The following is a 24,063-nucleotide window of genomic DNA, read 5'->3' as shown; positions in this document are numbered from 1 at the left end:
TGCCAAAACTGTCTTTAACGAATGCTAAACGACTGGGCAAATTCATTCCATTTTCCACCTTCTCACATATCTGAAAAAACTAGTCTCTGCCAGTTTCACCGCTGGTACAATATTGGTCATACACCATTCAAATTTTCATTTGTCATAGAATAACAATAATAACAGCACTAAACACAGTAACAACAGTTTGAGTATTTGCAATCTACAGGTCTTTCATATGTACCATTTCATCGGATCCTCAGCCCTGCCTTCATAGCCAGGACATCCTCATGTTATAGACGGGAAGGCTAGAGATTCATGAATCATTAGTGACAAAACTAAAAATCAACCTTCAATTTTCTGATTTCTCAGAAACTCAGAAGTCTCAGAAAGACACTCTGTCTTCACCATACACTGGCTTACATCTGGAAGCACCAACAATTATTTTTATCAGACTCAACCTAGTTTATAAACAGGAGACTCTTCACAAGGTAGAGATTTAATCACCCCAACAGAGATGAAGCGATTTTACCAATGACATTTTCTAAGACAAACAAAAACAGTAAAATAAAAACAGAATATGAAGCAACTTCATTCTGCTGCTAAAGTAAAGCTTGAACTGCTGAATAAATAGGAGAAGGTGTCAGTTCAAATTAAACAAAATTAAGGTGAATACACAAATAAGAAAATATAAAGTAGCAAAATGTTTTTGGTTAAAATTCAACCAGTAGGAAAATATTAAGACATTATTTACAGATTAATGAATAAACCAGAAATCTGAATGTTTGGGTATAGAGCTATTAGACTAATGGTCATGAAATTCTTTCTCTTGCTTCCAGCGAAAAGGGCTCGCAGTTTCTGATGGCGTGAGAGGTGCACACTGCACATATAAGGCAAGTGGAACGTGGCTGAAGACAAAAATTTTTAGCCAGCCGGGCTATAAAAAAATGCCATTTTGTGCTATCCAGAGACGATCAAGTGTAACATAGTATTTGAAAAAATATTTTAAAAAGCCTGTTGAATATAAAACATTTAAAAACGGCTGTGTTCACATCAGAATAGCATGTCAGAGAAACCAGAACTGAACAGGCAACTCTTGTCCTAAGAGTATATTCAATAAATGAAATGCTTTTAAAATTCTAAATACAACCTATATATATACTCAAGGAGAACAGACTGTTTGTGTGACTCTTTCACAATAAGATCCTTGTTCTGTTCCTGGTAGTTAACAAGTCCTACAGCTTTAAAATATAATAACCAAACAAATGTCTGTGTGTAAGAGAGAGCTGATTTGGAATTAACTTACACTTTCAAAGTCAGCTCTTCAAAAATCAAAACTAGAGCATCAATTATTACTCTTTCTTCAGAATAAAGGAAACATAAATGAATTCCAGTAAAAATATAGTCCTTAGTAAGATTTACATAGCCAAAAAAATGCATTATGTTTTGAGAGCAGCTTTATCTGACTGATTGAATCACAGGAAAAGTAAGATAAATATAATAGTTCTGATTTTTTTATGTTCTAGCCTAACTTAAGATAATTTTCTTATATATCACAGACAACTATAATTTTTCCAATTCACTATGTCCTTTTTGATTCTGGAATATTCTGTTAATAAGGAAGTCTAAATTGTGAGGCACCATTGTGTATCCTGAGCTTACAGAGTCAACTAAACGACATTCTTAGTCAATTATTTGAAAGAAGTGTATAACAAGTACAAGGTACCAATGTTAAGTCATATTATCATAAAATAGTGATAACTTATAAATTACATGTATGTGCACATATATATGCACATATCTTTATTTTTTTATATATTAAAACTTTCCCTACTTATACTCAATAGCACACATATTGAGATGAGTAAAAGTGAAACATATGCCTGAACATCTATTAAGGTCCAGTCAGATAATTTTGAACAGTGTCGATCTGGCTAACAACAACATTTGAAACCATAGGCTTGACAGAAAAAAAATTAACTATATGAAAGACTATACTGCAAACAATAAACAAACCAGGGAATCACTAATTTATGAAGAGATTGTTCTCCAAATTTATTTGTTGGGTCTGCTATTTTTCTATTAATATAGAAAAACTAATTGGGAGTTAGTTTCCCAGTTTGGCAGGTAAAAGTCTAATTAACTAACAATGAACCTGTATATAACATTACACTAACTATCACTAATTTTTTTTTAATTTTTTTTTCTAAAATGTGAAGCCAGCTAACTGGTCTTCTTCATCTTCCGTAATGTGTAACTTTAATTTTCATATTAAATGGTTTTCATAGGTCTACTCTGTCCTTTACCAAAGTTTCTCTTAAAATGCACTCAGAGTTTAAAGCAGAAATCCAGATGTGGTCTGACTAGAAGAGAGTTTAACAAGTTTCTTATCTCCTGTGATCTAAACACAATACTTCTGCTGCTTATATATCACAGACAACTGTAATTTTTCCAATTCACTATGTCCTTTTTTGATTCTGGAATATTCTGTTAATAAGGAGGTCTAAATTGTGAGGCACCATTGTGTATCCTGAGCTTACAGAGTCAACTAAACAACATTCTTAGTCAAATAGAGTTATTAGTTAAGTATTAATAAATTAGAATTTATTAGAGTTACCCTAGGGATAACATTTTTAACATTCCCTAAGCCCAGGTGCTCCCCACACCAATCAGAATGCATCCTGCACCCATGAAGATCTCTAAGTAATTTCTATGTGCTTCAACATTTAGAGACCACTGGGCTGAGAATTTAAGTCAATTTGGGGCATATCCCAGCTTTGTTTTGGTTAACTACATGGCGTTGAGCAAATTACTTAGCTTCAATTTCCTCATTTGTTAATAGAGCTAATAACAACATTTATACCACTAGGGTTGTTAAGAGAAAACATTAAGGTCCCTTGCTTATTAGTGTATTTTTTACCAATAATATGCACAACTGAATATCAACTTAATGAAAACCACTTGGTTTTGAGTCCACATATCATTCACTCTTGTAAATGTGTTCAATAACTCAGTAGCAACAAATGTTTTACCACCTTTTCAGTCTTGCTTTATAATCTAAAGAATAAATTGGTAAAAGTACATCTATGACTGTTGTTACAGAATAAGTTATCTTTATTACATCATTAAAACCTCTTTCATTCACACATTCATTCATCTGGCAAGTTGTGGACCTCAGAAACCTAAGATGCTATTTTATGTTGTGAAATTCAAAAGAATTAAGATCTAGAACAGTGGATTCCAGTCCATTTACACATTGTAATCACCTGGGATGATTTTTTTTAGAAATATGAATGCTTAGAACTCAATTTTGATATACAGAAGAGGGGTGGGGCTTTTGAATATTTCTTAAACTCTGAAGGTAATGTGTAGCCAGAGTAGAGAATAACCAGTCTGGATAATTGCCAAATTGTATTGGCGTTACTTCCACAATCATAACATCAGTGTGAAACACCTCAAATTTTAAACAGTTAGTTTAAAAGTTAATAAAGGGGAAGCACTTCTGGAATGGAGGTCCTTACTATTACAACAAGAACAAAGACAAAAAACAATGTTTTCAGTACTCTTGAATTTAATGAAAGGTTTGCAACAGGTGTATTTATTCAAAATTAATGGCTAAAGCTCAGTAAAAACAGTGAGCTTTGTGGCATTTAAATTATATCTGTTCCCACCTTCTCCCCAGTTCTGCAGTAGTCTTGAAAAGCAACAGCCTAGCAACCAGAGCATTGGAGTATATCTGCAGGGTAGCTGACACAAGAGTAAAGAATGGGTTTGGAGCGACCCCCCCCAAAAAAAAATCCACATCATGGGAATGATGACTATTTGATCTAAACACCAACCCCTAGAAAAAGCTCCAAAGGTTTCTCTTTAGTTTATGGGGTTCACTCGGTGAGAAAAGTCTTTTCTCATAGTGAGCTATATAAAATCAGTGGCAATTATTTAACATAAAAGCAGTAGACGGAAGTATCAGTAGGGCTAAACAAGTGGCTGGCCAGGAAAATTAAATGGAAAATCTTGTAAATGAGACATTTATAGAGGGCTTTGAAAACTTCTAACATATTCTTTAAATCTAAAATGCCAAGTAGAGAGCTATGTGCATGCTCAGAAAAGACATGAGATGACCCTAATTGCTCTTCTCTGTCGGACCTTGATGTGTGAGGCATTTAAGGAAATCTGTCAAGTCATTAGTTGGCCACTGAGTGAGCACAGAACATAGTGGTCATACTAACAAAGAACACAAACGTTTTAAAATTAGTCCAAGAAAGTCACTAACAAACAATAGCAAAATCAACAAATAGCAATAACACAAATGCTGAGAATGGAGAAATATGATTTCCAGAGTTTCTACATTATATCATTTAAAATATTAAGTTTCCAACAAAAAATTACGAGTCATACAAAGAATGAGGAATGTGTGTACCAAACGGTGCCCCAGAAAGCCTGTGCCACATTGGACTCATTAGACAAAGACTTTAAATAAACTATTATAAATATGATCAAGGAACTAAAGGAAACCAGGTCTGCACAATTAAAGTTTGAGTACCATGTCACAGGAAGTAACAAATATCAATAAAAGATTTTAAATGATAAAGAAAAAAATCAATTAGAAATTCTAGAGTTTAAAAGTACAAAACGAAAGGGAAAATTTGCTTCATGGGCCCAACAATAGATTTGAGCAGGCAAAAGAGAGAATCGGTGAACTTGAAGAGAGGTCAATCCAGATTATCTAATCATAAGAACCAAAATAAAATGAATGAAGAAAAAAATGTCCTCAGAAACCTGTAGGATATCATTAAGCACATCAGCATACACAGGAAAAGGAGGAGAGAGAGAAAGGGGTAGAGAGAATACTAAGAAATAATGGCAAAAGTTTCCAAAATTTGAGAAAAAATATTAACAATAACAAATTCTGAGAATAAACTCAGAGACATGTGCCTACATAGATCAAGTAAAACTACTGAAAGACAATGAGAAAATCTTGGATTTTGCAAATTGTATTTGAGAGCTGTACATGACACATTAGATCACCAGTTGATCTCTCATCAGAAAGCATGCAGACATTACCAATATGGTAGATTCAGAAAGTTCCAGATAACTGTTTCCTCTGGAAACATCAAATGAACAACTATAGATTGGCTGAAGTAGCTTTATTGTGGCTCTGGAAACCAGGTCAGAGATATACAGCAAATAAGCACCAAACCAAGGGGAAAAAAATCACATTCAAAACCTTAGACAATTTCCAGGATTTTTACTGTCCCCTATCTCACCTCATTTCCAATGAGACAGTCTAGTCAGGAGGAATAGCACAATCCCAAGTTCCTTTCCTTTGGCAGAAGCAACAGAATGAAAATCATTTGCAACATTCTCGGTCTGTCTGTGAGCCACCAAGAGGCTGATTTTGTCTCATCTGATGCAGAACTCTGATAGAAAACTGTGGCAGTGCCGTATCTCAGGTGGCAGCTGTGGAAGACAGTGCCAGGCATTGCAATGCATGAAACTGTAGGGGTTGGGGTTACATTCACAGACACTGGGGGCAAGAGTTTATAGGCAGAGGAATTCAGTAGAACCTTAGGCCACAACAAAAAGCTGGGTTAAACCTCTTTGGAAAATTAAGACAACTCCAAGTAGCTGTGATATGAGGAAATTAAAAAAAAAAAAAGGCAGATACTTAGGCTCAGGTAGGAAAAACGCCCAGTAAAGACCTGAGAAGAATTTTCACCTTCAACCTAAGCTAATTTTAAAAGGAATGACAGGAGTTTAGTACTAACTAGAAAAGGTTTTCCAAGTCAACCTGCAAAAACTAGGAGAAGTGACTGTTTTTTTTCCAAATGCCCAACTTTTAATAAAAGCTGACAATCATACTAGGAAACGGAAACATGGCTCGCTCAAAGGAGTAAAATACATCTCCAGAAGCCATCCCTTAAGAAGCATATATTACACTTACACAAAGGTTTTAAAATAATTGCTAAAATATGTTCAAAAGCTAAACTGACAATATCAAAACCTACAACAAAGCCACAGTAATCAAAATAGTGTGGCACTGGCATAAAAAATGGACAAGTAGAACAAAGGACTAGAATAGAGAATCAGAAAAAAGCCCTGGGTAGAAATTACTGTCAAGTAATTTTTTGATCAGGCTGCCATGAATATCAATGAAGAAAGGACAATCTTTCCAACATATGGTGTATATTTACAGCATATGTGTAACAGTTTATACCATAAACTGATTATCCATATGCAAAAGAATGAAGATCCTTATCTTATACCACATAAAACATAACTCAAAATGGATAAAGATCTAAATGCAATTCCTTAACTATAAAACTTCTAGAAGAAAAAAAAATTCCAAAGCACAATGACAGTTATTAGCATAATGAGTTTAGGTTCAGAAAGTGGACTCCAATCTAGCTCACTTCTTGAAAACAGAGGTATAAGAGGATTTCTAAACTCATGAGAGAAGGCAGGAAAACACTGCTACTAACTGTTGCCTCTGGCTACTTCTCATATGAAACTAAGTGGCTGGAGAGATGGAGAGATGTAAACTTGGAACCAGAAATTGGGGTCCCAGTTAGATCTGAGTCAGTGATGCAGTATGTGATGGGGACAAAGTGCAGTGTGTGGCGCTGGAAGCTCTTGCCTGTGATGGATAGAATACAATTAATTTAGTGAATGAGATTATTCATTTAATAAAATAACAGAAAACTGACAACGATACTTCCAAACTTAAAGAGAAATGGCTTCATAAAGAGGTATTTGTTGGTACAATTTTGCTCACACGTGTTTAAAGTGTTGACTTTCCATTTTATACACTATAGCTCAGTCTCTTCTACTTCCCAAACTGCTAGCCTCCACTGTAGCCCCTTTTGGAATAGGGCCTGAGAAGGTTGAAATGGGAGAGCGGTAGCAGGGAGGAGGGGAACACAGGTGAAAGGAATAGATTTGACCTATGACTGGCGGCCCTTCCAGATGTGATCTGAAGACAGGCTTTTAACACCCTCACTTTTGTTTTGGCTCTTCATGTGTCTACTTGAAAATCTGCCATACAGAAAATATGTTATAATACAATTTGCTTCAATCTTATAGAAATTTAAGAAGTGGAGAGCAGACGAAGAGCATATTTTTAATTATTACAGGTGATAAAAATGATAGCAGATCCCAAATAGGGATTGCCTTTTGAAGAGATTTTAGATTTCTTGAACAACTGGGTAACCTCTTTGGCACACCGCTGGGGCCCAAACATTAGCAAATCAAAGCTCAAAGCTGTGTTTATGGAAGTGTTGTTAGCATGACACCACACCCCTACACACGCCTCCTCCAGATTCCCTCTGGCTTCCTGATTGGGCATGGCTCATTGGGCAGCTGAAGTTAAACAGACGGTGATGTCAAATTCCTGTCCTGTTTGATCAGCTGTGTTCTGTCACACCTGTAGCCGGGAAGCTGGCCCATCCACACTCAGGGCTCAGCATTCCTGGCTAAAATGCCAGGCATGTATTCCAAATTCACAGAAATTAACTTTTTCCTCTTCTCTTTTGGAGAAGCATTCTCAAATGTCTCTGACTGGTTTCTCTGTTTGGGACAGATGCTTTGGCTATTGGTTTTGAAATTACTAGAGATTTTCCTTCAAGATCAAAATTCAACTCTAGATGTTATTTTTTAATAAGTAGCAAAATTGAGTTTGAGATGGTTCCAAAGTCAAACAATCTCATTGATATATTAATGGATGACATATTTTTTTAATTTTCTTCCTAGTTTTATAACTAACAAGTATATTGTATATTTATTATAAAATAACTATTTCCTATCTAATTCATCAGAAGTTGTAAATATAAATTAATATAAGTTATGTGAAATGCATATGAAAAGGCAATGAATATATTTATACTTTTATTTTTGTAAAAAGATTTAAAAGCCATTAATGAAAAGAAATAGAATTAGGGAAATTAAAGACTATCTTACCACATTCACAAGGAGAACTCATATCCCAAAAAAACCCACAATGATATTTAAAAAAAGAAACATGATTGCTATACATGTAACACAATTCAAAAATTATTTCTGAATTCCTATATTTCTCAATCTCTTTTTGTTCATGGAAAGCAAATTTGAGTTGACTTTCTACAAGAGTTTTGCTTCTTAGAACAAGGAACTTAACACTTGGATTTATGCCAGATTTTATGTGGCATTCCTTACACCGTAAATTCTAATACTGAAGACATGTTCAGTCACTTTTTCACAAAAAATGTTTTTGATCATTCAGCTTGAAGGGGACAGCTTCTCACTTCCAATTACAAATCTCTCGCACACTTCACGAGGCAATTGTTCATCTGCAACTGAACTTGTGACTCATGAATTCACTAAATAACATCACCACAGAGACCAAATCTTACCATCTCAGTCCTTCTTAGAAATCTTAATGAGAAAACAGAAAAACTCCACAAACTTCCCTAAGTCTAAAACAGGAAGCAGCTTAAATGGTACACTTTCAATTAAATTTTTTTACAAAAAATGCCATGAATCTTTTGTAACTAGTTCACTTTCCTTCAACATTTTGTCCTGAAAACTGGGTAGTTTTTAACCACAGATGCTGATTTTCTCAAATATCCTTTCACATTTTATATAAGATCATATCACAAATTCATATTTCACATGATTTTCCAATCATATCCAAACATAGACAGATAATTTGAAGGTAGCAAAACATACCTTTCCATGCCATATATTTTATTTATCACTGACCAACTATCAAAAGCTCTAATATACTGGGCCTCTCCAGTGGCGCAGTGGGTTGAGCGCAGCGCTGTGAATCTGTCCGCAGCCTCTGTAGCGCAGGTTCGATTCCCCGGCTGGCCAGGGAGATTCCCACATGGCACAGCAGACCTCTCCTGCCTCACCCACTGCTCCTCTCAGCAGTGTGTTTCCATCCATCTGCCTGTTCTGCTCCCTGCTCTGTCTCTGGTGAATCCTCTCTCCCTCCTCTGGCCTGCACCCCAGTTCTTGTATAAAAATAAATAAATCTTTAAAAAAAAAATCTCTAATATACTGACTTTCTCCAAAATGAGGGATATTTTCCAGCTTTCTATTTGAGACACTAGTCTACTGGTGAAAATGCCAACACTTCTTACTACAAAATGCTACATTCCATTTTTTCCATGCATCTAACAACAACGCAAATACAATGCTCACATCATGAGTCTCTGAATTATCCCACCATTCATTACTGATGGCTTTGATTCTGGCTCAGTCAGTGATAGTAACCTTAAATATTTTCCAGCAAGGAAAGATGAAATACATTCACAAGAAGTAATTTTGACATCTCATATTCTTAACAGATAGATCTGAAAATCTAACGTATATGCTGTTAACAACATAAAAATTGAGTAACATTTGTTTTCAACTGTTGATATTTCCCCCTCCCTACTGTGCAGACACACACAGTACACTTAGGTACACTGAGGCTTCCCCTGCAGCTGTGGCAGAGACCCTGGGTAGTGACACTTGTCTGAAGGTCTGGCTGTATTCTCCTCTTTTGCTGATTTCTGCAGCATGACTGTCAGTGCCATTCATCCAGACAAAGAAGTTACTCATTTCAAGGTGATGCCAAGTCCTATGATTTATGTTTATTCAAAAATTATTTGCAACGCCATTTTATGTGAAAAAAAATGTGGAAATTCTACCTAACAAAGTAAAAGATGATCTTCCCTAGAAAGGTGAGTCATTAATTTACCTCAATGGGGTAGAGGGGATGGAAGGGAAAGTGGGCCAAAATATCTGGCAATTCTCTTCTGGATTCCATTATTTTACCGCAAACTGAATGCCCAGCATATTCAAAAACCACTTCCTGCCTCAGAACTTATAATCTTGTCAGAAAACAAATTTAATGCACAAAAAACAATAGAAGAATATACAAAATGCCACTTGGAAATGATAAATTGTATATAGTCAATTAGAATAATTTTTGGATGGCGATGTAAATTAAGATTAATTTTAAAATGATGTAAAATAAGAGTTGTCCATACACATAACCTCCACAACATAGACATTCCCGGTATCTTTACCCATATTATTTCAGTCAATGCAAAGGCATTTGATTTTTTTTTTTTAGTTATTTATTTATACAACAGCTGGGGTACAGGTCAGAGGTGCAGGAGGGTGAGAGAATTCACCAGAGACAGAGCAGGGAGCAGAAACAGGCAGATGGACCAAAGACACTGCTGAGGGGAGCAACGGGTGAGACAGGAGAGGTCTGCCGCACCATATGGGTATCTCCTTGGCTGGTCAGGAAACAAACCCATGCTACAGAGGCTGCGGACAGCTTCATGAGCGGCACTTAACCTGCTGCGCCACCAGGGAGGCCTGGCATTTGATTTTAAAAAATTATCATTTTATGTGCCACCAAGAAAGAGAGCACATTGCCAGATTTTATCATAGAATATTATCCTTTATTCAAGAGAAATATCTCAGCAATAATGATCTTGAAATCTCTATGTCTACAGAAAAAAATATTAATTATAACAGAAATGGGCTGAAAAGATTTTTAAAGACAATAATGCACTTTATAAAGTGCTAAAAGACTTCATAAAACTTTCAGTAAAATTTGTTTTTGTTTTTTTTAAAGATTTATTTATTTATTTATACAAGCACTGGGCACAGTCAGAAGTGGGGAAGGGTGAGAGATTTCACCAGAGCCAGAGCGGGAAACAGAACAGGCAGACTGATGAAATACACCGCTGAGGGGAGTGGTGGGCACAGAAGAGAGGTCTGTGCACCATGTGGGATCCTCGCCGGTGGCCGGGGATCAAACCAGCGCTGCAGAGGCTGCGGGCAGCTTCGCAGCCCAGCGTTCAACCGCTGCGCCACCAGGGGAGGTCCAAAATTTTATTATTTTTAATTTATTCAACCCTTTGACCTCTTATCCCTCCCATCACTTCCTCTTAACTTCAGAAACCTCACTTCATTATTGGCATCTACTCCTTTTTTGTAAATACTTTGCTTTGTTGACTCATCTGTTATGTAAATGTCCACTGTGTGGATAAACCACATTGTCTTTATCTAACTCTCCCTCAGTGGGCACTCAGGTTGTTCCATGTCCTAGCTATTGTACGTAACTCTGCAGTAAGCATTATAGAGCACATAATTTTAGGGGGTGATGGCTTCATGTTCTCTGGATAGATGCCAAGAAGTGGGAGTACTGGGACTTAGAATATTTCCATGTTTAGTTCTGATGAATCTAGATCACTTTCCAAATTGGCTGCTTCAGTTTCTATTCCCACCAAGAGTAATAGGCTCCTTGTCCCTGCATCCTCTCCAGCACTTGTTGTTGGTGATCTTTTCAGTATGTGCCACTCTCAGAGATGTGACATGGCATCTCATTATGATTTTGACCTGCATCTCCCTTATTAAAAGTGAATGCCATGTATCTATTGGCCTTTTGATATCTTCTTTGGTCAATAATCTGTTGAAATCTAGTGCCTTTTTATTAATTGGATTTTTTAATTGTTAAATTGAGTGACTTGTTTAATATAACCTCGATATTAACCTCTTGATGGTTATGTAATGTATAAATATGTGATAGAGACCTACAGTGATACCGACCCCGAGGCCAGCTCCTCAGTCAAATTATCTTGTACAGTCTGGTGGCTGCCTCAGTCTCTAGGCTGTGGCTTAGCACTCTATAGCACTGCTGAGGACGATGGCTAAAACAGGACCATGAGCTGGGAATGGCTCTCTTTGCTTTTCAATATGGGGCTTTACCCTGGGTGCTTGATGCTGTTATTAAGATCCATGTGTGAGAGCGTGCATTAGGTTGCCTTGGTGCTGTTCTGGGTGGGGTTAAGGCAGGTATTTCAAATAGCACAGCTTTAAAGATGCTGCAAATAATAGCATCTTTTATAAGGAGACACAGCTGATCTGATCTGAGTCTCCCCACTGGTGTGAACTCCAACTGTTCTAGATCAGGAGGCTGAGGTTCAAGCCAGCAGTTTCCACTTTGTGTTTTTGCTACAAGAGTGTCTAGCAGTGCTCCTGTTCTGCACACCAGCTCTGTGCACGCCCTTCTCCAGCACAGTACTGGGTCTCCACAGTGTGCATGCCCCTGAGCGCACAGCAGAGGAAATCTGTACAGAGGCCGTCCCTTCCCCCCATGGGTGGCACTGCCCTAGTGTCATGGCAAACCCAGCTTCATCACAGTTTCTCTGACCCCTCTGGTTGCTCCGTTGTTCCTAGTGTCTGTCATACTCATCTGTTTATCTTTTTTAAAAAATTATTATTTTAAAAAATTTTATATATACTTTACATCATTTTTCATTTTTGCACAATGCATGCATTTTCATCTTGGTTATACTCCCCATACAATTACTGCCCCCCCTCCCCTGCCTTGTTTTGATCCTACTCCCTCCTCCCCCATAGAGTGTCTCTGGTTTATAGTTGCTTGTTGATTTTATTTTTTTTTATTTTTTTTTATTTATTTTATTTTATTTTTTATTTTATTTTATTTATTTATGCAAGCACTGGGTACAATCAGAAGCGCGGGAGGGTGAGAGAATTCACCAGAGCCAGAGCAGGGAGCAGAGCAGGCAGAAGGACCGAAGTACACTGCTGAGGGGAGCAGCGGGCGGCAGGAGAGGTCTGCGCGCCATGTGGGACCCTCCTCCGGTGGCCGGGGAGCAGCCGGGGATCAAACCGGCGTTGCAGAGGCTGCAGGCAGCTTCGCAACCCAGCACTCAACCGCTGCGCCACCGGGGAGGCCCTGCTTGTTGATTTTAATTTTTACTTTATTATAATTAGTCTTTTTTCTGGTCCCTTATTTAGGTTTTCTAAATCCCTGCTAATAGCTAGCCTATAGAAACAACCCAAATGCCCAAAAATAGATGATTGGATCAAGAAGATGTCGTACATATACACAATGGAATATTACTCAGCAATCAAAAAAGATAAACTCATGCAATTTGCAGCAACATGGATGGAGCTAGACGGGATCATGGTCAGCGAAATAAGCCATCTGTTCATCTTTCAGGGGTCGCTGACTGTGTTTTGTAGTAATTTCGTTTTGAATCTGTGGGAGACACCAGCCCCAGCTCTGCATTCCACTGCTCTTTGGCCAGACCCTCATATAAATTTTTATCCAGTGTTTATTGACAGATAAGGAAAGTGGGATTTATGAAATTATGTGACTTTTCAAGGTAACAAAGAACTTGGCGTTCTTTCACTGTCCTCGTTATAACTATAAATGGTTTCTATCTAGAAACCATCAGGTGTTTCTGACAGTAGCAGGTGAATGGAGACAGTTTTATCACCTAAGAGATAAGAACAGTCGTCACCTCATCCTGATTCACCGCGGGTAAAACCAGGGAAAAGCATTGCTTGCAAATGATTTTGGCACAAATGTTCAGCATTATTTTCCATCAGATAAATCTGACCAAAAGCCAGTCAAAAGCAATCAGTGACTTGTGGTGACATTATTCAATCTAGCACGGCAGATTCAACAAGGAATTGATTTGCAGCCTGTTGTTACCTTTGCATTTTCAATACAGGGGCAGAGGGCCCACGCCGCACTGGCCTTTACGTCAGGGTGAGGGTTTTTCAGCAGGGACCACAACAAGCGAACTCCATCCAAGCGGTCAATGATCCTATTGTGAAACCCAAAACAGTGGTGGAGACTGAAATTAGTGAGGATGAAAATTTATTTAGTCTAGTCACAAAATTTGAATTCTTTCTTTCTTCTTGTGACATTATGGTTGGATGTCTCTTTTTTAAAAAACATTTATTTATTTATACATACAAGAACTGGGGCACAGGCCCGAGGTGCAGGCAGGGGGCGGGGCAAGAGGCTTCACCAGAGAGAGTGGGAAACAGAACAGGCAGACTGACTGAAATACACTGCTGAAGGGAGCAGCGGGCGAGACAGGTAGCTGTGGGTAGCTCCCTGTCTGGCCAGGGATCAAACTCATGCTGCAGAGGCTGTGTTCAGCCTCACAGTGCTGTGCTTAATCCCTTGCGCCACCAGGGAGGCCCTGGTTGGATATTTTTGAGACATAATTGACATTTAACATATTGGTTTCAGGTGTAGAACTTAATAATTTGGTATTTGTATACTGCAGCTATCACATGAAGAGGTGATGTTATTGATTGTGCCTTATTTGACAAAATGTTTTTAAATAACAGCGGGGATATAACATGCTGTTCAATTGTTTGCTCTCTGATTTCAGTTCTAGATCTATGGCACAGAAAGCAAGTTCCATGCTAATTACAATTCACATAAACTTCAAATCAATCCATGAAATTTTTTAATTAGCTGTACATAGACTGTTACCTAAATGTAAAAATACTGGTTCCTTTCATATAGTAACATCTAAATACTTTCCAAAACAAATATTTATGCCTCTAAAGTGTGCAGTTACCTTTTTTATTTGGTCTATGTTTAATTGACTTACCTTGCAGTATGACATATTTTAAACTCCTCCAGTTCTAATCTAGCATTAGGAATTAAAATCATTACACTACAGTGCATCCTTTGTTGGGCATGAATAACACATAACTTGTTTTCCATGTGTTCCCTTTCCAGCAAAACTAACATTGCAGATTATGTTATAATTACTTAAACACACTGTAATCAAAACATCTTCATGACTAGCTGAAAAATGAATTATCATCAGAGTCATCTCCACACCATCTGTCTTCTGTTTATACATCAATCAGGCCAGGGAGCATAACCTCTAATTAAAGGTCCACAGAGTACTTGTCTTGGAGAAGAAGGCCAAAAAACTCGATATGCTTTACAAATATTGCTCAGAAAGATAAATTAAACTCAAAGCAGATGAAAAATGATAAGGAATATCAACATTTCTTTGATTTTTTTAATCTAAGTTGAGCTAAACACATATAGAGTTTGGGCACAGATAACTCACTAATTTAATCTGCCATTCAAATTCTTTCTTGAAAATTGACATAAAACATCTACATGTCTTGGTTAGTTAAGATGAGCTGAACAGGGGGAAAAAGTATTTTTCCAAAGGTTTCCAAGGAGGACATCAGTTTTGCAAAACCTGTTAAAAGGTCTGTATTACATTGGTAATGTAAATAGTATATAGGAAGCACAAACTCTCTTTAGCAAATAATAAGGAAAAAAGTACATTGAGAGAGTATTTTAGCCCAAAGTTTAACTAAATAGCTTCCCATCCCTAAATCTTCATCAGTATCTTGCTGAGAGTAAACAAAGTTTTAATTTCCAATTTATGGAATCTGTAAAGAAAGACACTGAACACTTCACCATGAAGATGTGACAAACTTAAAAAAGCTTACTGTTTTGCATATGCCACTAAAAACATAATTCAAGCTGCGACCCCTGCGTCTCTGTATTTTTTCACATGCAGTTTCTTAAGGAACAGTAGGTCTGTCTTACCCTCTGCAAATGTTGCAGCAAAATTTGCATTATTGAGATATTGGCTCATAAGGCTCTGGACATAACCTGTCATTAGAGTGGAAGTTGTTTAGAAGGCACTCATTTCCAGATTTTTTTAAAGGATAATTCAATATGGACTCCCTCTCCCCGCAAAATTTCATAATTAACTATAAAAATTCACTTAATTTTAAAACTAGATCTGTCCACAACGTTTTCCCCAAGTCCTAGGCAATTCACCAGCTGCTTAGTTACAACATACGAGGCCTATGACCAATACAGAATCATGATCTTCAATGAAGAAATATTATCAAAAAATATTTGCAAACGCAGGAACTCACAAAGTTGGGGTCACAAGCTTCAGGGTTTAACGTTCTCTTCCACCTCCCACATCCTCTGTATCTAGCCATTTACAGATCCCCCCATCCTTATCTATGGTTTCATTTCTGTGCTTTCAATTACCTGTGATCAACCAAGGTCCAAAAACTATATACCAGCAGGTATTTGGGGAGATAGATCACATTCACATATTTTTAATTACAGTATTGTTATAACTATCCTATTTATATACTAGTTATTAACTGCTAATCTCTTACATGCCTAGTTCACAAATGAAACCTTATCATGGGTGTGGATGCATAGGGAAAAACACACAGGCACACCTCATGCTGTTGCACTTTGCAGATACTGTGTTTTTTATGAGGCTGAAGTTTCATGGCAACCCTGGACAGAGCCAGGCTGGGGCCATTATTTTTACAATAGCAGGTGCTCACTTTGGGTCTCTGGGTCACATTTTGGTAATTCTCACAATACTTCAAACTTTAAAATCCATGTTTAAAATCTCTATTATGGTCATTTGTGATGTTACTATTGTAACTGTGTGATGTTACTATTGCAACTGTTTTTGGGGTGCCTCCAACCACACCCACAGAAGAGGGTGAACTGAATTGAAAAATTATGTGTTCTGATTCCCCCACCAACTGCAATTAACAACCCTACAAAACAGTCTCTAAGTGTTCAAGTAAATAGAAGAGTTGCAAGTATCTCACTTGAAACCAAACGCTAGAAATGACTGAGATGTTCTTAACGCATAAAGATGTAACTGAAATCTATAGGTATTGAAATTAGGCTGGCAATTCAGTGCAAGTAGAAACACAAATACATGTCAGAAGTAAAGGATCACTCCTGCAAGAGCAATTAGAAAACAATTCTACTTTTCTTCTAACATGCCCAGAGTATTTATGTATTTGTCACGATATATTATTTTAAAGAGGTTATGGGAGTCTGAATTTGGAGAAAAGGTAAGAGTGTGACAACTTCTGCAAGCCTTTTCCAGAATTCCTTGATCCCAGTAAATTAGGAGGGAAATCTATCCTCTTATAATTGTATAAGCAATATGACTAGAAAAGCTCTAGATTATTATTCATACAGTAACTTGGTGTTTATCACTGTGCCAAGTAATTTTTTTTAAAGATTTATTTATTTATTTATACAAGCACTGGGTACAGTCAGAAGCACGGGAGGGTGAAGAATTCACCAGAGCCAGAGTGGGGGGGGCAGAACAGGCAGACTGATGAAATACACTGCTGAGGGGAGCAGTGGGCCAGACAGGAGAGGTCTGTTGCGCCATGTGGGACCCTCGCCGGCGTCCGGGGATCAAACCGGCGCTACAGAGGCTGAGGGCAGCTTCGCAGCCCAGCGCTCAACCACTGCGCCACCAGGGGAGGCCCACTGTGCCAAGTAATTTTTGAGGTAGTGAGGATTTTTCCATCATGAAGCCAAATAGAAATCCACACCCTCATGGAGTTAATATTCTTTTGGGAGAGATGAAATGAAAGAGCAATCTATTATTTTGCAGATGTTGATAAATGATTAGAGAAGGAGCAAAATAAATTATTAGAGAAGGAGCAAAAAGGGTGGTGAGTGGGAGGTGCAGACAGACAGTTCCAATGAAACAGTGACATGTGAGCAACAACCCTGTGGGGGTAAGGAGCCATCCAGGGGGTCAGGGAAAGGGCACGCCAGCACCAGTGTGGTACTTAGCATGAGAAACTAGTCGCTGTAATGAGCCTTAAATGAAAGCTACTCAGTCAGCGCTGCACACATCAGCAATCAGGTGGAGCCTAGGGCACATGATTTCCAAGAGTTTTATTAACCAAGAGAAAACAGACGCAAAGTGTATGATGTGTGGGTTGTCCTTTTCCTTTCTTTTCTCTGTGGAAAAAAGCGCACGTGCATTAGATGAGTGCATTAATGGCAGCTGCTCAGAGGTTCACATCAAACAAAATGCATCAACACACATTAGTATTTATGGTCACCACAATTACAAGACATGCATTTCACTACTCATCAACTATGTAGAGACTGACCCAGTCTCTAAGCAAACATGCACACACTCACAATATTAAGGATTTTTTTGATATATGGCATTCTACAATCTGCCCTTTTTATTCAATAATATTTAATGGAGCTTCTTTCTGTCAATGAATGCAAAAAATATGGACTTATATGAACCATTTTTCAATAGCTAGATCATATTGTATTGATGCACCGTAAGAGATGTATGATCTTTTTTGATAGAAATTAGAATCTCTTTAGTTTTACATAATAATGGAATAAAAATGAATAACATTTCAGGGTCCATTTTTGCAACCTTTACAATACACAAATCTTGAGAAATGAGCTTGGAGAGGATTTTATAATTTTAAATTTTAATACATATCAACAGACTGTTTTCACAATTATGTCAATTTTATTCCCAGAAATAGATCATGAGTTTACCAGTCACCAGCATTGGCTACAGTCTTAATTTTCTATTAAGTGCAAAAGAATGTATTTTGTCTTAATTTTTTCTACCTCCTCATTATGGAAAATTTTAAACAAACTTAAGGTTTTATTTTAAATGCTAAAATCAACACCAAAAGACAGAACCTTCAAAATTTAGCATATTTGTATCATCTGTCAATATGTGTGTTCATTTTTTTCTAACACATTCACAAGTAGGGTGGAAATGTCACAACAAATCACATCTAAAAAGTTTTAATTTGCATCTTTTAGAAATAAGCACTTTCTTTTACACTATTATTGTACATGAATTACATTCAAGAGAGTTAAAATTTGCTAGTCTCCAGCTTAAATTCAAATATTCCCAATTGTTTTTAAAATCTTTTGTTCGAGCTTTTAAAAAAGCAAACAAAGCTTGGATTTAAAAAATCATATGCTATAATTTTTTTTAAATGAAATACCCTCTGCTATTTATTTTTTATTTTTTTTTAATTTTTCTTTTTTTTTAATAATAAATTTTATTTTTATATTCCCCATACAATTGTAGCCCCCCCATTCTGACCCCAATCCCTCCCCTCCCACCCCCGCCCCCCTAAAAGTGTCTCTGGTTCGTAGTTTTTTGTTGATTTTGATTTTCACTTTCTTATAGTTATTCGTTTTCCTGGTCCCTTATTTAAGTTTTCTAGATTCCTGCTATGAGTGAGACCATCCAGTATTTTTCTTTTTCTTTCTGGCTTATTTCGCTGAGCATGATCCCTTCCAGTGCCATCCATGTTGCTGCAAATTGCATGTGTTTATCTTTTTTGAATGCTGAGTAATATTCCATGGTATATATGTACCACATCTTCTTGATCCAGTCATTTATTTTTGGGCATTTGGGTTGTTTCCATAGCTTAGCTATTGTAAACAGTGCTGCTATAAACATAGGGGTGCAGGTGTTCTTTGGAATTGATGTTTCTGTGTCCTTTGGGTAAATACCTAGGAGTGGAATTGCTGGATCATATGGAAGCTCTATGTTTAGTAGGTCCAGAAATCTCCACACAGCTCTCCACAGTGGTTGGACCAGTTTGCACTCCCACCAACAGTGCAGAAGAGTTCCTTTTTCTCCACACCCTCGCCAACATTTGTTGTTGCTAGTTTTTTTAATATGTGCCATTCTCACTGGTGTGAGATGGTATCTCATGGTAGTTTTGATTTCATATGCTATAATTTTTTATGTCTTTCATCTCATTTAGTCTAAAGCATTACCCTTCTTGTTTTGGCACTCATAGTTTTAAAAAAGATTAGGCCTGTTGTCTTACAGAAAGCTGTACGATTTGGATTTGTCTGATGGTTTTCCTCAAGGTGTCATTTTACTCTTCCCTCTATTCTCTGTATTTCTATGAGCAGAAATTTAGAACTAAAATCTGAGTCTGACTCCAATTACATATTTCTGGAAAAACACATCTTAGGTGTTTTTCCTAAGGTACCTCACTCTGCAACAGAGCAAGGGACTCACAAAGCCAGCTGGTCCACTCCCATCAGTGCCAAGCTTGGTCATTTCAATACACTGGAGACCACGAGATCTCTCCAGTTTTAAGACAGATTTTCCATTTTTATTGAATAGTAATTTTGGTGGTCATATTTTGTCACCTGAGAAGTTCCTCTCTCAACAAGCTTTTCCTGTTTTACATTTTTTAGCATGCATTAATTATTCTTGCCTAAAAATTACTTTACTGGGAGTTATAGAGATTTATTGGGAGTTACAGTGATTTATTAGCTGACATTTGTCTATAAAGAAGAGCTTCCTCTCATTAACTGGGGTATAGTCACAGTGCCTCCAAAAAGGCAAAAAAATTATGTTTAATTCTTTCCACTTCCCAATTTTTTGAATAAAGAGTTATCATAATGGTCACCTCCATTGAAAGCAGAGGAGAGTTTTCTCGTCTCTCTCTTTTTAATTATTCCTCAGTGTTTAAAATTTTATGTAATGAATCCATTATTTCCTTTATGATTTTGATCTTAAGTTATGCTTAGAACAGCCATGCTTACCCCAAGATAATAAAACTTCAACATTTCTTCTGGTCTCTTATAACTAACTTTGCTTATACTTAAATCATTTCATTACCTGAATGTTCTATAAGAAGAAAGTATGGATCCAGCTTTTCCTTATTCATGGATCATCTCCTAAATTTTGACAGGTAGTTACACAGACAGAGATATAAATATTTGATACTTTTATTTTATTCATCATACATACCTACACCATTTTGTTTGTTTTTAATAGTACATGTATGATTCTAATGACAGCAATAATGCACCAAATGACTCCCTTTAAAGACATAAAATAATTTGTTGTTTCCTGATTCAGAAGCACTTCTATAAGTTGGCCATAATTTGTTCACTTTTCAAAAATGTTTATAAATGGATTCAGAACAAAGAAATTTTAAAAGGACCAAGTAGAAATGCTAGATTTGAAAACTACAATAGTGACAAATGAAAACTTATTAGATGGGGCTTAACAGAAATCTGGACACATCAAAGAAAGGAATCTGTAAACTTCTAATTAAAAACCCTGAAACTGAAAAAGGGAAAGCATTTTTTTTTTAAAGTAGGATTCAGTATCAATGGAGTATTATTTTAAAATGTGGAATTTTATTAAGTTGTGAATATAAGAGAAGTAGGATGTTATTTTATGTGCAATTGGCATTCCAGGAGGAGGAGAGAAATAATGAGATCAAAGAATATTTGTGAAAACAATGACTGAGGTCTTTTCAAAATTGTTGGAAGTCATAATCCACAGACTCAAGAAGCTCAGTGAACTCTAAATGGAATAAATATATAAAGAACATTACTTAGGCATATCATATTCAAACTGTTGAAACCCAAAAATAAAGAGCAGAACTCAAAAGCAGGTAAAGGAAAAAGGCACATTATGTATAGGGAATTAAGATACAAATTAAAGTTGATTTTTTCACAAGAAACAATGAAGAGTATAAGATAGTAGGATGGAATTTATAAAAGGTCAGCAGAAAAATAACTGAAACTACACGTCTATACCCGGTGAAAATATCCCTCAAAAATGATGGTTAAAAAATCCCTTCTCCATACTTCCTGAAAATTTCAACCCTAAAGTCATTGAGTGAGGTAGAACAATGTGGGCATTCATGGTTTGAAGCGGGATTTCATTAGTGGCCTAGTATGAGGTGTCAGGTCCCAAAGAGGAAGAAGGGTTATCTCAAAGTGTAGGGGAAAATGGGCACAAGGTAGCTGATCCTAAGAAAAGTAATGAGAGCATCCTCTGATGGTACAATTCACTGTGGGATGACAGAACCCTAGCTGTTTACTGATAACATAATTCTATATATAAAAAGTCCTAGGAAATCTATAAAAATGTATTAGAAGGACTAAATTAGCTTGATTGTAAGAATATATGTATATTTGGATATACAAACATACTAAAAATGAATTCTGTATTATTGCTTATAAAACTGAAAATGAATTAAAAATATTAAACCAATAGCATAAATACATACCTAGAAAAAATATAGCAAAGCATATACCAGATTTCTATACTGGCAGTTACTAACTATTGCTGAGAAAGATTAAAGTAAATAAATGGAGATACATAACATATTTGTGGATTGGCAAGCACAGAATTAAAGATTTCCATTCTCCCTACATGGAGCTATAGATTTCTAACAATATTTATTAAAATGCCACAAAGCTTTTAAAAATATTTAAACAAGATGATTCTAAAATGTACATAAAATGCAAAACATCCAGAACAACCCAAAGCATCTTAAAATTTATGCTGCTTATTACAAACCTACACTAATGACAACGATGTATTACTGGCATGAGAATAGAAAAATAAATCAATGGGGAAAGGAGTTCAGAAATAGACCCACTTACATATAATTGAATTCAACCAAGAGTTGAGAAATATTGTTTTCAATAACTGATTCTGGAACAATTGAATATCACATGAAAAAGTGAACTTCAAGGCCTCCCTGGTTGTGCAAGGGGTTAAGTCACAGCACTATAAAGCAATCCGCAGCCACTGCAGCACGAGTTTGATTATCAGCGAGGGAGGTCATCCACCTGGCACAGCAGACCTCTCCTGTCTTGCCTGCTGCTCCCCACAGCAGTGTATTTCAGTAGATCCACCTGTTCTGTTCCCCACTCTGTCTCTGGTGAATCCTCTCACTCCCCGCACCTCTGACCTGTATCCCATTCTTGTATGCATAAATAAATCTCTAAAAAACAAGAAAGAAAAAGTGAACTTCAAACCCCCTTTCACATTTCACCCCATAACTAGCTTGAGGTGTATCATAGGACACAAAACATACTAATCATGAAAGAACAATTCATAAATTGAACTTCATCAAATAAAAGTTTCTGCTCAAAAGGTAGACCTAATGCTGGTGACTAGAAAAAAAAGTATTCCATTGCACATAAATCAAACAATGGATTTGTACCCAGAATACATAAAGAACATTTTCAAATAAATAAAATAGATGAAAATCCAATTAAAATGGACAAAAGACTGACAAATCCACAAAATAATATATACATGTGGGCAATAAGCACATGGAAAATTACTCAAATCATTACTTATCAGGGAAACACAAACAAAATATAAAAGGGCATACCATTTTATCCTGTAAGAAAAGGGCCAAATTATAAACAAAACACTGTCATCAACTAAATGTTGGCACTGACAAAAATGTGAAACTATACAATCACTTTTGTGTACCATTTGGAAGTTTATGATAAAGTTAAACTTTTATCCTGTGACTCAGAAATTCCATTCCCAGAACATGCAAAACTAATCCATAGTGATAGAAATCACAAAGCAGTTGCTTAGAGAAGGCGTGGGGATTAATCAGAAAATAGCATGAGTGAACTTTCTTGGGTTAAGGAAATATTTTACATCTCTTTCTGAGCTGTGGTTATATGTGTATACCCCACTTCTAAAATGCATGGAACTGAGCATCCCTGGTGCACAGGTTAAAGACAGTGCTATCAAGCTATCACCAGCCACTGCGGCTGAGTTCAATCCCCAGCCAGGGAACAACACACATGGCGCAGCAGACCTCTCTGCCTTGCCCACTGCTCCCTTCAGCAGTATATTTCAGTAGATCTACCTGTTCTGCTCCCCACTCTGTCTGGTGAATCCTCTCATCCCCCGCACCTCTAGCTTACATCCCCCATTTCTTGTATGCATAAATAAATAAATTTTTTTTAAAATAAAATGCATGGAATTGAGCAATTGTTAGCCTATAATTTTGTTAGCCTATAATTGTTAGCCTAAAATTTTTATTTCCCCCAAAGATTTATTTATTTATGCACACAACAGCTGGAGTACAGGCCAGAGGTGTGTGGGGGGTGAGAGAATTCACCAGAGACAGAGTGGGGAACAGAACAGGCAGACTGACTGAAATACACTGCTGAGAGTAGCAGTGGGCGAGACAGGAGCGGTCTGCTGCGCCATGTGGGTAACTCCCTGGCTGGGGATTGGACTCATATTGCAGCGGCTACAGATAGCTTCATAGGTTGCGTCTTAACCCCTTCACCACTAGGGAGGCCCAGCCTATAATTTTGAACAATAACAAAAAAACAAAAACAAGCCATACTCGTTGCTTCCACTTGTTTCCAATATATATTTAAAAACTAATACTTGATAGGGATGCAATCTCAAGCATAAAACTATGAAAACAAAGCAAGGTGAAAGTTACCACAAAACACAAGAGAAAGGCCTTCTCCAGAGGGGAGAGAGGGGTCCTGGCTGGGCCATGATTAGGAGGAATAACCAGGGGGACTTCAGGGTAAGAGAATACCCTACTTCTTAGGTCATAGGTGACAGTTACATGAGTCTTCTCTTTCCAACAATTTACTAACATGTACTTTTACATTATCTACTT

The 24,063-nt window shown here is 36.9% G+C and overlaps 1 protein-coding gene across 1 annotated transcript in view; it reads right to left on the bottom strand.

Annotated features, from left to right (window-relative positions):
* The window catches only part of ODAD2 (outer dynein arm docking complex subunit 2), a 128,942-nt gene that overhangs the window by 41,040 nt on the left and 63,839 nt on the right, over nt 1-24,063 (bottom strand). The window contains exon 17 of the mRNA XM_037510160.2: nt 13,490-13,604. Coding sequence (XP_037366057.1) covers nt 13,490-13,604 — 115 coding nt within the window. The remainder of the gene's footprint in view (nt 1-13,489; nt 13,605-24,063) is intronic.

The sequence above is a fragment of the Talpa occidentalis genome, unplaced genomic scaffold, assembly GCF_014898055.3.
Source record: "Talpa occidentalis isolate TD23 unplaced genomic scaffold, MPIMG_talOcc4v2.1 talOcc4.14, whole genome shotgun sequence".
In the NCBI taxonomy this organism is placed as follows: Eukaryota; Metazoa; Chordata; class Mammalia; order Eulipotyphla; family Talpidae; genus Talpa; species Talpa occidentalis.
Note: the sequence above shows the minus strand (reverse complement) of the source record. Positions and strands in the feature narration are given on the sequence as shown.